This window comes from Typopeltis vanoorti, chromosome 22 (genome assembly GCF_054136105.1).
Source record: "Typopeltis vanoorti isolate ZY-2024b chromosome 22, IOZ_Tvanoo_1.0, whole genome shotgun sequence".
Taxonomy (NCBI): Eukaryota; Metazoa; Arthropoda; class Arachnida; order Uropygi; family Thelyphonidae; genus Typopeltis; species Typopeltis vanoorti.
This window is the reverse complement of record NC_143570.1, coordinates 95,268,729-95,287,210: the sequence shown is the minus strand read 5'-3', so window position 1 is coordinate 95,287,210 and position 18,482 is coordinate 95,268,729. Positions and strand designations below refer to the sequence as shown.

The following is an 18,482-nucleotide window of genomic DNA, read 5'->3' as shown; positions in this document are numbered from 1 at the left end:
TCTGTTCATGCTCCTAATCTTTCTCAGCACTTTCAAATCTATGGTCTCTAGTATTTGGTCAAGTGTTTTATTTCTGACCCAGCTCTCAGATCCATAAATTAAAACTGGTTTGAACACTGTGTTATATACAGTTAGTTAATTTAGTGGTTTGACTAATTTCTCTCTTATTCAATATAAATTTATTCAGCTGACTTCCTATCATACCATTTAATTAACTGATTCTGTTGTCTATTTTCCATATATAATTTACCATCTTCACTAAAAATCTAACCTAAGTAGCTGAAATGTTTTACTCCATTCACAATGCAGCTGATATTTTCAATGCATCAGCCTATTTTCACTGTCTTTGTCTTGTTATTGCTGACCTTCAATGCCATATCTATTACAACAGTTATTCACTTTAGTCAGGGAATCTTACAGACTTGTAGCAGATTTATTTAGAAGTATAACATCATCCGCATAAAGCAAAGTGCTGAGATTAACACCTCCAATTTTAATATCAGGTTTAATACCACTTTCCTTCATAATGTAATTCATATAGATAATGAATAACAGAGGGGGCAATGTACATCCTTGTCTGACACCAGATTTAACATTAAACAATCTTCCTGTACTTCCTTCAATTCGAACTGCTGATTTACAACTCAAATAAGGACTAAGTATTGCTTGATATAATGTCCCATTGACCATACAACTGTAGCGTTTTGAATAGCTTTTTTCTTGGCACATTGTCATATGCCTTTTCCAGATCTAAAAAACTTAGGTGCAGATCTTTGTTATATTCCCATGATTTCTCAAATATTTCATAAAGTGAAAATCGGATCCTGACTCCTCTATTTGGCCTGAATCCAGCTTGTTCTTAACCAAGCTTTTCTTCCACAATCCTTCTCAACAGTTTCCTTCTCAATCCTTCTCAAGTATACTTGCATAAATTTTATTTCCCTTTTTTATATATGATTACTATGAGCGCTCTACTCCACTGATCCGAATTCATCCCTCTGTCCAGGCCTTCTGAACTATGCAGTGCAGCCACTGTAAAACTTTTATACCTCCATACTTGAGCATTTCTGGTCGAATATCATCTACTCCTGCTGCCTTTAGCCATCAAAGGCCACATTTAAGGCCTTTGATGGCTTTTTCTACTTCAAGAAAAAGTGGTAAAAAACACAATGTTGAGTGTTTTTTACCACTGTGCTGTTACTGCTCATTTCATTTAGCAATTTTTCGAACTAATTACTCCATACTTCAAGGATCTCCTTTTCTCCAGTTTTCATGTCACCTTTATCATCTCTAATTCCTTTTACAGCACTCTTTCCTCTATCTCTGAGCTTCTTCAACAACTTCCACAATATCTTGCGACTTTCTTGATATTTATTTTCTATGTTCTTACCAAAGTCTTCCCATGAGTTTTGTTTAGCTTTCTTACATTTGTCTCCGTAAGAGCACAAGCTGACTTATTTACCAAGAACTTTTGATATGCTTTCTTCTTCTCCTTCACCCTCTTTAATTTCCTTGTGTCCACCATGGAGTTCTGATTTTTCTATCCTTGCAGACAACTTCACCATATGCTTCTCTGACTGACTCAATTAGTGTTTTCTTCAGAGCTTGCCAGAGAATCACCAAGGTTTGGTTCCTGTTCTCAAACTCTCAATTTTTCTTGAATAATGTTTGTGTATTTTCGTCTATAATTCACATCTGAGAGCTGCTCAACCTTAATTTGCTTTCAAACTTTCTTACATGTTCTTCTTTTCAATATGAAATTCAATTTTATCCTGCTCAAGACTAAATGGTGATCACTTCCAATTTCAAATCCTCTATACACTCTGGTGTCCTGCACCAGGGAGAAAACATCACTATCAACAATAATATAGTCAATGAGATTTTTCTTATTCCTTGCCTCTTCTCTCCATGTGAATTGGTGTATATTTTTATGTTGGAACATTGTGTTAGTAATAACCAGTCCATGTCCTGAGCAGAAATCCAGCAGGTATTTGCCATTATTCTAGTGGTAAGACTTATACGTTGGTTAGACATAACTGGTAATTAATTTGCGAAATTAACAACGCATATAAAGTAAATTAATTAAAGATAACTTTAATGAATCACTTCTATATTTCGACAATGTCACATTGTCATCTTCAGGAACATAAAGATATGGTATGTGCACTACAGGAACTAACAAAGCAAATGAGGCAGAAATTAAGACACTAATTTTGTTCCTAAAGTCCTAATGGTGCCCTCTTGCGGGCTAATTTGGTAGTCTTGGCCGTTGGGCTGAAGTTCTCATAATGAAAGTCTCCCAAATTTGGGGCAGTTTCATGCACCCAAATTTGTTGAGGTTAGGAACGTTTTTTAGAGCTGCTGAAGATTCTTTGAATAATCTTTCGTATTTAAACTTGCTGCGATGGATTATTTTTGTCTTCTTCCAACGAATTTTATGGTGGGTATCTAAGGCATGGTCTGCCAGCCCAGAGCGGCTGTACTGGTGAAACCGGATGTAGTCTTGGTGTTCTGAAATCCTGATATTTGTTGTTCTGCCTGTTTGGCCAAAGTAGGACAATTTGCAGCTGCAAGGGACCTGGTATACACCAGGTAGGTCTAGGGGAAGTGGTTGGTCTTTGGTAGAGCGGATAAGGGATGCCAACTTTTTATATGGTCTGTAACAGGAAGTAAGGTCATATTTCTTGAGGATATTAGTTATTTTTTCATATTTCATATTTTTTCATGAAAAAATAACTAATATCCTCAAGAAATATGACCTTACTTCCTGTTACAGACCATATAAAAAGTTGGCATCCCTTATCCGCTCTACCAAAGACCAACCACTTCCCCTAGACCTACCTGGTGTATACCAGGTCCCTTGCAGCTGCAAATTGTCCTACTTTGGCCAAACAGGCAGAACAACAAATATCAGGATTTCAGAACACCAAGACTACATCCGGTTTCACCAGTACAGCCGCTCTGGGCTGGCAGACCATGCCTTAGATACCCACCATAAAATTCGTTGGAAGAAGACAAAAATAATCCATCGCAGCAAGTTTAAATACGAAAGATTATTCAAAGAATCTTCAGCAGCTCTAAAAAACGTTCCTAACCTCAACAAATTTGGGTGCATGAAACTGCCCCAAATTTGGGAGACTTTCATTATGAGAACTTCAGCCCAACGGCCAAGACTACCAAATTAGCCCGCAAGAGGGCACCATTAGGACTTTAGGAACAAAATTAGTGTCTTAATTTCTGCCTCATTTGCTTTGTTAGTTCCTGTAGTGCACATACCATATCTTTATGTTCCTGAAGATGACAATGTGACATTGTCGAAATATAGAAGTGATTCATTAAAGTTATCTTTAATTAATTTACTTTATATGCGTTGTTAATTCCGCAAATTAATTACCAGTTTTGCCATTATTATTAGCTTTTCTCTTTTCTCCAAATTTTCTCAAAATATTTTTGTATGTCTGACAATCATTTCCTACTCTGCTATTTAGATCCCCAACAAGAACCAACTTCTCCTTTTTGTTGGGTCAGCTGCCTTCTCTAATGCCTCAAAAAATTCCTCCACTTCTACCTTAGTAGAACCTTCTGTGGGACATAAACACAAATAAGTCTCATTGTCCAGTTCCCCATTCTGATATTTACCCACATCACTCTATTTGAGACTGTCTGCCATTCAAGAAGATTAGCTTCATATGGGGGATAAAAATCCAAGTCACACATCCTTGTGGTGCCCCTCAGGAAACACTGGGTTAATTCCCAGCAGGTTAACATGACTGGTAAAACATATTAGGGCCAATCACCCAATATGTGGATATCAAATGATTATGAAAGGAAATGAGAAAATATCAGTTACTTAGACACAGACCTGTGCCTCAACTGCTGATAAATTTACTAAGACCAAGGATCAAAGCTTTCTAGGAAGTTCTTGATTGAATAAAGGTATAAGAAAGTGTGATCAAATTAAATTATGGAAATCTAATCACTTCTTCTCAACATATAACGTGCTTACATTCAAAAAAACTGGAAAAATTTTTGAGCTATTAGAGGAGCTGAAAAAGTCAACATAAACATTATATGTATACAAGAACATAAATGGAGAATTGACAATCATGAAGTGAATGAAACTTCATCAGCTGAAAAAAAAATGGAAATTTATTTATAACTCAGCAAACAATAATGGAACTGGAGGGGTCAGAATAATACTGAAGAAGGAACTAGCAGAAAAAGTAACATCAGTTGAAAAAGTATCTGAAAGAATTCTTCTCATAACCATAAATACCAGCCCAAAGCTGACAATAATAACCACATATGTTCCTACATAATGCACTTCACTAGAAGACAAAGACACCTACTATAAAGACTTTTCTGAAACTGTCATGAACATACCATTCCACGTCACACTCATTGGTTGTAATTTTAATGAACAAATTGGCAAAGACATGGCCAGTATTACTAAAAAAAAAATGGGTAAATATAGTTATCATGAACTCAAAAATAACAGACATTCTCTTATGAACCTCTACAATGGCCATAACATGGTAATCAACGAAACCAAATTTTCCCATCGAAAATGAAGACTATGGACTTAGGAACATCCAAATGGATCCCATTCCCAAATAGACCACTTCCTAATCAATGGAAAGTGGATCAGATCAATCAAGAACTGTCAAGCATATAATACTGTTGAACTAAACTCTGATCACAGAATAATCAGTGCCCACATAAAACTCTCACTAAAAGCCTCTAAAAATAACAGGCCTACAAGGAACAATATAACTGGTAGTACAAACTAAATAATCCAGAAATTGCAGCATCTTTCTGCAACGCATTAGAAGACAATATGGAAAACAATCTTAAAAAAAATTCAGTTAGTGAAAAGTATAAGGATATCATTGAAGCAATAAACATAACAACCAGCAAAATTCTTGGAAACAGCAACAAAAAAGACTTGGAAAAATTGATTACCCCTGAAACTGAAATATATAGATGAAAGAAATAAAGCAAGGAAACTACTGCTTATACAGGAATAAATAAATAGAGATAAACTAGACATTTTTAAATAACAAGGTCAATGAACTAATGTTGTTTTGTTGAGTCCATTGAAGAGCTTCTAGATATGACCGTGTATTTGATTGTGTGTGTGTGTGTGTGTGTGTGTGTGTGTGTGTGTGTGTGTGTGTGTGTGTGTGTGTGTGTGTGTGTGTGTGTGTGTGTGTGAGAGAGAGAGAGAGAGAGAGAGAGAGAGAGAGAGGGAAAAAAAAAACTTTCAGTCATAAGACTGAGAATTAAATAATCTTGTGATACAGAAATAATTCTACACCACCAGTAAATGCTCTATTTGAGCTACTAGAAAATGGCGGCAGTGAAACCACCAAAAGTAATCCCGTAATGGAGATATTACTGCACTACCAGTAAATCTTTAAGTAAATCTTAATATTTACTTAAAAAGGGGGAAAAAATTGAGGGCTGATCAGTTCAGAGCCAGACTCAAAAGTGATACAAAGGTTGAAGTAATGCAGCAGTCATATTTCCATAGACAAGTAGCCAAAAGATGTCACACCTTATTAGTAAAATACTCTAGATTAGAAATAGGATGTTGAAAATTTTTCCACTTGGTTATATTGTAAATTAAAAATGCCAAGAAATTATATTTTTGGTTTCATCCCTTCCTAATGACTTCACATCACAACTGATGTGAAGTCATTAGCCTCTATATTAAAGTAGCCCAGTCATGAAGTAACTTCATGCACAAACTTTATTTGCATATACTTGGATAAAGGATGAAACCAAGAATACAATTTCTTGGCATCTTTAATTTATAGTATAACCAAGTGGAAAAACCTTAGTGCATTTAAATAGTCAACACCCTAAATTCCATTTCACAATGGAACAGGAATCTAATGACTGTTTACCCTTCTTAGGTACACTAGTTACATGCCTTCATGATGGTTCATCATCTTCCAACCCTCCCATTTATAGAAAACCTACACTTACAGGGAGATATTTGCACAAGCAATCACACCATCTTCCAGCTGAACTATATGGTATTGTAAAAAATTATAAAGCGAGCGCTATATGTTCCAATCCAATTACAATGCTCTTATGACTGAACTCACTCCCTGCATCACATTTTTTAGCCAATGGTTATTATCCCCAAAGAACAGACAAAATACTAAATGCTCCCTGGAAATCCCTTTCATTACAATTTCATTATTCAAGACTACAGCAAAACTGTGTCTTGCATAATGTACCATTCCATACATTCGGGGCACACCTGAAAAGATATCTAGAGTGCTTAATAAATATTAGCTCTGGACCACATTTAAAAAGTATGAGAGGATACCCAAAAATAACCAGAATTATTATTTTTTAAATATTTTATTAAAGTTTATAATACCACATTCTAGTCTCTTCCAAATTACTCTTCATGTAAGTCAATGCAGTTGTCCCAAAGTTTTTTCCATTGCTGGAAACAGTTCTGGAACACTATTTATGGCTTCCAGCAACTTTTCTTTACTTTGTCCACATCAACAAATCACTGCCCTTTCATGGTTTACTTTATCCATGTGAATAAAAAAAAAAGGCATATGGAAAGAGAAATATTCACTTTTTTTTTTTCTTTTTTAACCTCTGTGAAGAAACGAGGCACAAATTTAGCATACACACATTTCATTTGCCAATCTTCTGTAAAAATTCACTGGCATGAACTCGATATCAAATTTATCTATTCAGAAACTTGCTCAATGGTCTTTCGATGATATATATTGATCACTTGGCAAACCTTTTCAACATTTTCATCATTTCTGCTTGTCAATGGTCAGCCAGATCGTGGTTGGTCTTCACCTGACATGTCCCCATTTTTGAAACAGGAAAACCACTTGTAGATTTGCATTTAACCTAAACTTTTGAAACACCCATTTTTGAAACAGGAAAACCACTTGTAGATTTGCATTTAACCTAAACTTGTCCTTACAAGTTTGCCGAAATGATTAGACATTTTTAAAATATCACACAACATTTTCACACCAAAAGCCAACAACGCTGAAAGATACAGTATGATTGCCCTTTGCTTGGTCACTAACCAGGTTGCCAATACATTTCTATGTCTCCACCTTCCACATTCCCTGGCCTGTAGCAACACCCACCAAAAATCTCAATATCTCATTCTATCAACCTCCACTTCACACCACACTAATTCAAAACCACCACCACTTTTTTCTCCTTGTAAGGCTGAGGTAAATACTTCAACCTTATGCTGACATAAATCTCCTGCTATCATCAGCACTCCCCCTCCCTTCTCGACTTTCCTACCTTCACAAAAAATAGCATATCCCTCCATTTCTATTCTCATCAAGATGTCATTCTCATCCAACCATGTTTTACTTATTTCAACTTTTTTTGGGTACATAGACTCAATCAATGCAACAATTTAATCTCCCTTATTTCTGACACATGTGACTTTTGTAAATAAACATAATTTCTTGATATATAACTAGTCCTACTGATGCTGCCCCCCATCTGTGACTTCTCCTCACCTACTCATCTTTTACTCTGCACACGCCCAGGTTCAACCCCCATATATTCCTAGCCATTCCATTTCTATGCTGACCATTCAACATATGTGCATTCGTTACCATTTTTAGAATCCACTCTTTACATCCCCCTGGACCTCCATGGTCACCCTGTTTCCCTATTCAACTTGCTTTTCTGTTCTTATATGCTCTTCTCCATTCATAACCCCATCAGTCTTACCTAGTCCACTCTCCTGCTCATTCACATCATCTTTGACTTCCATGGATACCTTGTTTGCATCACTCATTATTACACTTTCTTCCAGCAGCAACCTTCCCAAATGACTAGCTCCAAAACCATTCAGATGCAGTCCATCGTACTATATAAGAGTGATAGACTGCATCTGAATGGTGGGATAGACTGCATCCCACACATTCACAAACTGCACTCCTTTTATTCACACATTTCTGCTAACATTCCATTCAATATTTTTGAACTCCGCTGCAACTCATCATTTTCATACCAGGGAAACACACAAACTACCCTTCCTACGACATCTTTCACTCTCCTGAATAATCGTTGATATCCAATCTCACATAGGTCATTTGTCCCAACCACTAACTCCCTCACACACTTTTCATATCTAGTGCCTCAATCACCCTGTTCATTCTCTCTCTCTCTCTCTCTTCTGGAAAAAATGCCTTATGCATCCTCTTATCCACCACACCTTTTATGAAAGAATCTCCATAGAGTGCTATTCTTGAATCATTCACTACCTCTTTCTTTTCACTACCTTTCTTTTAATTTTTTGAAACTCTTCCACTGGTATCTGCCATACGTCTAATTTCATTCTGTATACGAAATAATAAAAAATGAAAATGCATAATTAATATATAAATTTTGAAATATTATATTGCCTTAATGTCACTTAAATAAAATCTTCATGATACATTAAATATGTGCTGAATGCATGATTAAAATAAAAAATAACATGAAAACTTGATTAGTCAACTTTATTATTGGCTACCTCCAATGACAAAGAAGGAGAGGACAGAAGTGATGAACATTAGTTTACATTAGTCAGCTTAAATTATTATTATTATTATGACATGACACCAACAACTCATCATGGGCAGGCACTCCACTCTACTTTGCTAAATACATCTCACCCTCCCCACTACTATTTAATTCTCCAACTATGACACTACTACCACCAACAGTATCTGCCACCCATCAAATTTAAATGTAAAATTTAATTAAAATTGATTTGAAAGGTAAAATCTATTATAATTTAAATGTTTTGATTTCTTGAACTAAATTTTTGATTCTGAATGTAAATTCTGCATATGTTTAGTTCATTGTAAAGATTTCAAGTAAGTGACATTATTTTAAGCTCAATGTAACATTCCACATTTATTTAATTAAATCTTCAATTTCATTTTTGCAATTTTTTATTCTTGTAATCCTTTTTACAGGTCTTCCATTACTATTTGCATTTATTCTTTTTCCTGTACTGTTTTGAGTTCTTTATGTTTGGTTCACACTAATTCCTTTGTTATTTCCTGCAATCTTCTTTGTTACCTTTGCTGCCATTTCTTTTGGTTATGTATAATATATGTATGGAAAATTATCATTACAGGCAACTCCAAGGAGTCCTTAGACTCATCGAGGGAGGCCCTAAACATCATGTCAAGAACTATTCAGCATTCACACAGTATCTATCATACTTTGCTTTGAACTCATTCAGTCATGGCACCCACAACAGACTCTGACAGCTGATTCCACTCATTCACTACTCTCCAAGTAAAAAACCTAGCTAATTACACCCTTGCTAATTACTTGCTCAGTTTCCATGGATGGCCTCTAATTCTCTCACCATCAGACCTGTTCTGAAAAATTTCCTCTGAATTAATCTTGTAAAAACCCCTCAGTAATTTGAATGTCTCAATCATATCCTTTCTGTCTATCAACCAATTTCTGTAACCCACACATCTTCAACCTGTTCCTGTAAGATTCATTCCATAGACCAGCTACCATCTTGGTCACTCACCTCTGGATCCTCTCTACCTCCTATAATATAATAAACCTATTATCCTTTATATAAACCGATTACCAAGTTACTAAGGCATGGTCTATCCTTCACAAAACCATGCTGCTCCCAATACAGTATCCTATTTCCATCTATCCATTCCTGTATTTTGCTTTTGACTAATTTCTCCAATACTATAATAACGACTCCTGATATGCTGATCAGCCAGTAATTTGCAACAGCAGTCTTGGAACCTCCTTTATGCAATGAACTATTTTCCCCTCTTTCCACCCCCTCCCCCCCTTGGGACTAACTCAGAGCTATGACTTAAATTAAACAATATGGTCAAGGGCATTAGTGTACATAAAGTGCAAAAGTCCCCTAGTCCCAACCCAACCTTGATGCCTTATACTAACTATTCCATTCTGGTTTGATATCCTTCGTACTAATTCAGGCATATTATACACATTCTTACACTCAAATGGCTGATTGATGTCTGCAAATCCACTCAACAGCTTCCCCACCTAAAAGCTCTAGTTTCCCTGATTCTGCACATCCATTTTCACTTCATTCAGCAACAATTCTTCCAATCTCCAAACACCATATCCATTCGGATGCAAATCATCCATCTTGTATTATAAGTCCTTTCACTCATCAAACTCACTACATATCCACAAACTCCACACCACTCCTCCTGCATAAACTACACATAGCCATTCGCAATTATGGTCCTCCTCCTCAATTCTACTCTGTCATGCCGTGGCAACATACTCATTATCTTAGCTCTCTCACTCTTTTTCTTTGCTACCTGTAGTAATTCTTTCAAGTCCTCTCTCATAGCAAATTTTTCACCTTTTAAATCATTCGTTCCAGCCACCACAATCATTTCTTTCACCATATGCTTCTATGCTCTAATAGCCTCAACTTACATCATTAATTTTTGCAGCAGGATGATTTTATCAAACATGATTTTATCATGTTTGATTTTATCAAACAAAAGCATGATTTTATCAAACTCTCATCTATTACACCTTTTACTACTGAATCGCTGTATAACTCACAAAATCATTCATTGATGACAATATTCTGTCATCAATGTATGAGTTTCTGCTTTTTCCTTTGTCTACTGATGTGATGTGACATCATTTGCTAGAAAATTTAGTTTGCCATGATAAAGATTTTGAGCCTTTACTGTTTATTAATGAGCATAAAAGCATTAGTTCTATGGAACATAAGCCAGATTTTTCTGACTGAAGTCCAATAAAATACTACAGAACCAAGAAATACACTTTTTTTTTTTTTATTAGAGCACATCACTTCTTTATAGTGGTGTTTGATATAGTGCACATCTATAAGCATGTTTTGCATTATGGGATACTATTAAGTGATGTGAAGTCATTAGCTTCTTTATACAAGTTGCCCAGTCCTGAAAATAGTTCAGGCACAAAATTTGTTTGCTTACACTTGGATAAAGGATTAAACCAAGAATATTAAACCAGGAAAAACTTCAAAAACAACTATCTCTAATCCAGAGTATTTTAATAATAAGGTGGTGTGACCTTTTGGCTACTCGTGTATGGAAATATGACTTCTGCATTACTTTAACCTTGGTATCACCTCCGGGTCTGGCTCCCACTGATGAGACCTCAATAAAGGTTGACACCGGTCTGGGTAGCGACCCTTCCCAATGCATAGCATTATGGGATACTAAGACAAGTGACGTGAAGTTCATTAGCTTCTTTATACAAGTTGCCTAATCATGAAAATAGTTCAGACATAGACTTTATTTGATTACACTTAGATAAAGGATTAAACCATGAATATGGTCTGGCTCCCACTGATGAGACCTCAATAAAGGTTGACACCGGTCTGGGTAGCGACCCTTCCCAATGCATAGCATTATGGGATACTAAGACAAGTGACGTGAAGTTCATTAGCTTCTTTATACAAGTTGCCTAATCATGAAAATAGTTCAGACATAGACTTTATTTGATTACACTTAGATAAAGGATTAAACCATGAATATAATTTTTTGGCTTCTTTAATTTATAAATCTTCTATATCCAACGTACATCTAAACAGATAGTCATAGTGCTACTTATAACCTTTGTAACATTTTTAAACCACATATCAAATGTAACCATATCCATTATTATTATGAAAAAGCTTAATCCTTGGACATATCCAAGCATGTGTTATCAAATTCTGGATAAGCTTAGGTGTTGGTAGTTATTAAATTCGAGGTTTACAGCATAATTCAAAACACCAAATGAAAGCAATAACCAATTCTGTTCTTTAGCTGTTAGTTACTTGATTGTAGTGTATTTTCTGACAAGTGTTTTGTCCTGAGGGTGCAGGTTTGAATTCAGAAAAAAAAATTAGTAACTTAATAAATTCATACTTGATCCTTTAGCAGTTAATTGTCATATAACTCACCTCTGCATCTTCTGAAAAGGACTGAAGAACCTGTAGCCATTCTACCATACTTGAATGATTTTCTGCTTGAAAGAGATATTCGGTACCATTAATCAAACGCAACCTCAAAACATGTTTTCTTTTTGTGTAATCATGAGCAATGCTGACAACTGCAGACTTCATATCAATAAAATGATCATCTCCACTGATATGATTCTGTAATATTAATATAATCACATTAATTAAAAATATCATACATAACAAAAATTAATGGAACATTAATCTAATTACCAACTAAAAAATTTAATTTATTAAAATGATCTAAACCTTGCTTTTTTTTTTTTTAAAGTAATGTATTACTTAGCAGTTAAGATAATTTAATTAGACTGGCAACAAAACATTCACAATCATTATTATAAACTTTCTGACTTACATACTTCATGGATTTTCTCAAATTAGTGTTTTCTTTGTGCATGCATGCATAGATACATGGCACTCTGGTTGAGTTGAAATTCTGCTTCATGTCTAATGCACTTTGGTATCTCTACATCTTTTAAAGAAAGCTAAATGTTCAATTAAAATAAGTTAAGAGCTTTGAATCTTTCAGCTTACTATATGTTGACTGTTTGTGGACTAATTCTCTAAATTACATGTACCTTTAACACGTTCGCTGCCAACTCCGAGTATACTCTTAGTTGACATATGAGCCTCAAGAGCCTACTACGAATATACTCGTATGTCGATTACCGACCTCCTATGCCAAGCATGAGTTAACCCGTAGTATAAGCACGTTAATTTGGACCTTGGCTTGTGAATAAAGTGGAGCGCACGTGTGGGCTTGGTAGAAGGAAAATAATTTCAGCAAAAGTATACTATATTATAAGAAGTATTGTTGCATAAACTGTGTATTTATTAATGCAAATAAAACAATTTTTTGAAGTGATCTTCAAAAAATTGTTTTATATTTATATATGATATATCATCATCTGAGTCATCACTAGAGTTGTCTGTAGAATTATAATCATCTTTGATTCTGGAATCAAATAATTCATTCTCTTCATCATCGCTCATATTAGCGTAAGTTTCTAATTCTTCATTAGTAAGCTTTCTTTTACTGGCCATGGCGTAATTGTAGGTTTTTATTTAGATAATTTTAAATAATTTTAAGACTAGACGCAATAAACCTTACTGCACCGAATACTGAACGTCATTGACTCTGAACTCAAGTTACACAGTCGTCGGCGCATTAAGACATAGGTGGGGGGTGAAACGAGATTACTCGTAGTTGGTATATGAAACAAAATTCTGTCTAATAAGCCAGCTACAAGATAACGCATACTGACCTTGTAGAAGTGAAAGTGCTTGGCATGCAGTAACAAACTATGCACGAGGAGCATGGCAGCGAACGTGTTAAGGTTACTGCTAATACAGTGTTTCATGTATAAGATGAAACAGTGGGGAATAAATTGATCTATCTGCTCATCATATGGTTGTTATCTCTGAAGTAGATGATCTCTTTTCAAGGGTTCTAACAGTCAGGTATGGCATCCATAATTCATAAAAAAAAATACATTCATCTGTCTAACATTTATGGTTATGACTAACTAATAATAAACAACCGATCAAAATATTTGTCAGTACTACTAGCATCATATTTAGGCCAAACTACTCTTCTGTTATAAAGAAACTAAGAGAACACGTGTGAAGAAAATTGAAAACATATGCAGAACCAACAACAGACTTCTTGGTGAGCAGAAATTTTATATACTATTCTTTCCCAATATTGAACTCTTTCAGTAACGCTTAAATAACAGCTTCTTTGTATATGATGATACCACAAGGCAAGTGTCCTAATGTACAGTTTGCTAATGATTTTAATGCAAGTAGTTAAAAATATCAGAAAAGTAGTTTAAAAAATGTCTAAATAATGAAAGACACAAGCATGCACTGAAGTGCTTATTCCCACAAATTGTGTTTAAAACTCACAAATGAATGTTAAACATACACATATGCTGCAGTCCATCTTCACTGTTATTATGAACTGGTGTATCAATCTTTGGAAATCCAGTTAAAAAAATTGTTTTGAATTAACAGACTTTTTGAAACTTCTAATTAAATAATGAATATCTAATCAAGCTTTTTTAATCAATAGCAGAAACAAAATACTTCTATATATATATTTTTTGGCTATGGTTTATATACAGGGTATTTCAAAAAGAATGTCCTGATTTGAAAATTGTATATTTTTGTACATTTGTACAAATGTACATACGTACATTGTACATCTGTAATTGTGGTGAGTGAAACTTTAGGCCTTACTTCATACTTGGTAATTTATTTTGTAACTGTACTACATTTTCATTATTAAATATAATTATTTGAAATTGTATCATTCTTTTTGAAACACCCTATATAATAATGACATAAAATGTAATTTAAAAGTATATTATGAAAGTAGAAGCACTATTAAAACGCTAGTAATAAAGTGACTGTTAATATGAAGGATCTACCTTTAATAATGTAAATTTCTTCTACTCATTCCAGTACATGGATGTAACATAAAACTTAATTCACTAGTATAAAATTATAGCATATAATTTTATACTAGTATAAAATTATAGCATATAAAACCACCTAGTTGGCTAAGTGATTAGTGTATCTGTTCTCCAATCAAACAGACTGCAGGTTCAAATCCAACTGTGGGTAGCATAAAAAAGATCCATGTTTGGTATCTAGAGCAAGTTTTCCAGGCTACATAAAAAATAATTTTACAAAAATACAAAAAAAAAATAATAAAAAATAAAATCAATTTAAAAAAAAAGGGGGGGGGGGAATAGTCCACCCATGGTACAGATGTGCTATAGGTTTACAAATAAACCTTTTGTGGGTAGAAGCTGCATAAAAAAAATAATGTGTGTGTGTGAGAGAGTGATATAAATAACATTAAAACGTGATTAATCATTTAACCAATGAAAATCATCTGAAAAATAATAATAAACCCAAGATATAAAATGAGCACATGAGAGAATTAAAACATTAAAAGGGTATCTTGTGGAAAAATAATGCACTCATCTTATTTTACAGATTTTATTTTAAGCTATTCGAGAATTCATTATTTTCCTGCAAGGTACCTCTTTTATGACTGGTACGGCCATGTTTAAACTCGGCAGCCCATTTCTTAATTATTGAAAACAAAAGAGAAGAGTACCCATAAACTTTTATGAACTTCGAATGAATTTAAATTCTTTCACATGAATGTTTTATATCTTGGTTTTATTATTTATTATTTTCTAAACAATTTTCTTGGATTAAATAATTTATCACATTTTAATGTTATTTGATACCACACAGTTAATTTAGTTTTATACTACATTAAAGTGACCAGATTTTCAAAACAAAAAAAAAAAAGGGAACATTCTGAATTTTTCAGCAATTAAAAAAATGGACAAAAACAGGACCCTTCTGTAACCTCTACATAAAAATGGAATCACGTATAATTATAATTACAGTACACACGACTGAAGTGTGTATTATACGAGGGTGGTCTGAAAAGTTCTCGGCCTAACAATGAAAAAACAAATTTATAATTTCAAAATTATTTTTATTTTTCAACATAATCTCCCTTAAGACTAATACATTTATTCTAGGGATGCTCCAGCTCCATTATCCTGTAACTAGTGGTTCTCGGTAAGATCTGCAAAATATCCTTCTACAGCTGCAATCACCTCTTGATTCAAAGAAAAACACTGACTAGCGAGGAAGAGTTTTAGTTTTTGGGAAGAGACAGAAGTCAGAGGGAGCCAAATCTGGTAAATAGGGTGGATGTTCCAACAATTCATAGTGCAGATCCCTTAATTTTCCCATTGCCAAAACACCTTTGTGGGCAGGTGCATTGTCCTGATGAAAGATGATTTTTTTTCTTCTGCAAATCAGGTCTTTTCTCATGAATTTTTTCGTCTAGTCTGGTTAAAAGATCGGAATAATATTCCCCAGTTATTGTTTTACTCTTTTCAAGATAATTAATAAACAAAATGCCTTTAGCAATCCAAAACACCGATGCCATGACCTTTCTGCTGATGGAACCGACTTTGTCTTCTATGGCGCTGAACAACCAGCTTCTGTCCACTGTTTAGACTGCTGTTTGGATTCTGGTATGTAATGGTGAATCCAAGTCTCATCCATAGTCATAAATTGACTTACAAAATCAGTTTTATTCTTGTTAAAACACTCCGATAAAGAATGAAACTAAATTTATTATAGTCTAACCAAGTGAAAAATAAACTTCCAACTCTAAGCACTGTTCAGAGATTTTCATGCGAGTGCGTTTTTGATCTGTTATGAGCAAGTGCAGCAGCACCCATCTTGTGCAAAGCTTTTTCATTTGCACTTCTTCATGCAAAATATATCCTACACGTTCTTTTGAAATGCCTATAGTCTCAGCAATTTCATGCACTTTGACATACCAGTCATCCAATACCATACTGTGCACTTGATCAATGATTTCTGGTGTTGTGACACTTCTTGGATGTCCTTCACGTGGATCAGCTTCAAGGCTGGTATGACCAGGTTTAAACTCAACAGCCCATTTCTTAATTGCTGAAAATGAAGAAGAAGAATGCCCATAAACTTTTATGAATTTCAAATGAATTCCTTTTGGCGTTAAACCTTCTTTTACAAAGAATTTTATAACTGCACGATACTCAATTTTACCCATTTCAAGGGATACAGACAACACTTTTGCTTCAGACAGCTGTATAAAACAAACTACTTGAGAATGACTTGCAATTTCATATGGATGCTTATTACAGATGTACCAACTTATATCAGCAGTATCAGCATTATCATTATTATATTTATATGAAGACATTATTTCTTCTGTTGGTTCTTTCAAGATGCACTCATAAAAGTCAATACAAGAAGTGTGTTGATCACAATTATTGCTTTCACAATCTTGGTGTTGAAGCAGTTCTTTTCATCAGACCACAAAGAACTCACGAGAGAAAACATTCTCTCTACAGCTGCATTTGTTACTGGGTTTGCATTAACTTACGCAACAACTGGCAGTATGTTTTTATAGTGGATGTTTTTTTTTTCTTGGGGCACCTTAAGCATGTCACACCACGTTTTGTCCACTTCAGCGTTAGTGTCCTTCCATTCTTTCATCTTGGAGTTCACAACATTATTTATATGGCTGACTTCATCAACAATATTGAATATTTTGCTGTCAACATCACTGATTACTTTTAAGCTGTATGCAACTTCAGCCCAAGTTAGAGGAGTTTGCAACTTAATCCAGTGAAATGCTTTTAATGGCTGAAAATGATAAGTTCATTTGCTTAAATATTCAAGGAAAGTACCATAAAATAAATTTGTAGTGTCTAAAAATTTTTTTCATCAAAGATGCCCTCATTTTTGAACTCTGAAATAACTGATGACATATTAAACATTCGAAAGTTCTCAGCTTTCCTACTTGTAATTTTCTGTCTGAATAATTCCAATTCTTCTACCACTTCAGTTGCCGAAATATTTTCCCTTTCTATTGTTGTTATTGTTGCTGAGAATATTTTCAGCTGGTTTTGCATGAAATGGAGCAAACGTGTTGATTGTTGGTTACTGAAAGATGATTTCAACAATGTAGGGCATTCATCTTGTAATAAAAAGTAAGATCTGAGTCCACAATACATGTCAATAATCCTATTCACAGCTGGTAATAATGATAACCATCTTGTTTGTACACCACCTAGAACACACTTGTATTCAATTTCTGTAAATGTAGAAATATTGATATATTTTTATTTACAATTGTTTCAATATCAATAGGCAAAATATCAGCACTTGTCTGTACACCATTATGAACAACATGAACAGCACAGCCAATAGCATTAATGTTCAATTTTAACCCTTTGTTGAGTCTTGAAAATACATTGTTCACACCACCACCAAAGTTGGTGTTGCAGTTATCTGCAGAAAATGCAATAATTTCCTCAGTCAGCTGCTGTTTCTGAAAAATATCCAATATATGATTTGCAAGCAGTTCTGCTATTTCTCCTGTTATGTTCTGAAAATCTATCACTTTAACCTGAATACCTTTATTCGGGATGAAGTACCAACAAGGACAGGCACCAACTTCAAATCTCTGTGGTTTGATATATCCACCATAACCGACACATATTTGGCTTGTTTCAATTCAGCTGAAATCTCTCACACTGCATAAAGTGCCAATCAATTTTAGTGAATATCCTGGCACCTTATGCAATGGAAGAAATAGTAATTGAATTGAAAGAAGACAAATATGTGTCAGTTCTGGTGTTTTGCCCACATGTAAATTGCTTTTGAAATAAATTTCTCACTACTGCAGAGGTGCAGTCCATTGACCTCAAAGAAAGGTTATGTTTCGTTGCATGAAGTGCAAACAAACCTTCTTGAGCTGCAAGACATTTACTTTCATCACTTAATTTCCCTTTTGAATTTTTCGTGATAAATGATATAAATCTTGACTTGAACTACAAGCAGTGGCTGCCAATTTATG

The 18,482-nt window shown here is 34.5% G+C and overlaps 1 protein-coding gene across 5 annotated transcripts in view; it reads right to left on the bottom strand.

Annotated features, from left to right (window-relative positions):
* Positions 1-18,482, bottom strand: part of RhoGAP19D (Rho GTPase activating protein at 19D) — a 503,360-nt gene that overhangs the window by 130,607 nt on the left and 354,271 nt on the right. For all 5 annotated transcript variants that reach the window (XM_090412052.1, XM_090412051.1, XM_090412054.1 and 2 more), the window contains one exon: positions 11,975-12,169. In XM_090412052.1, the coding sequence (XP_090268178.1) occupies positions 11,975-12,169 (195 nt within the window). The remainder of the gene's footprint in view (positions 1-11,974; positions 12,170-18,482) is intronic.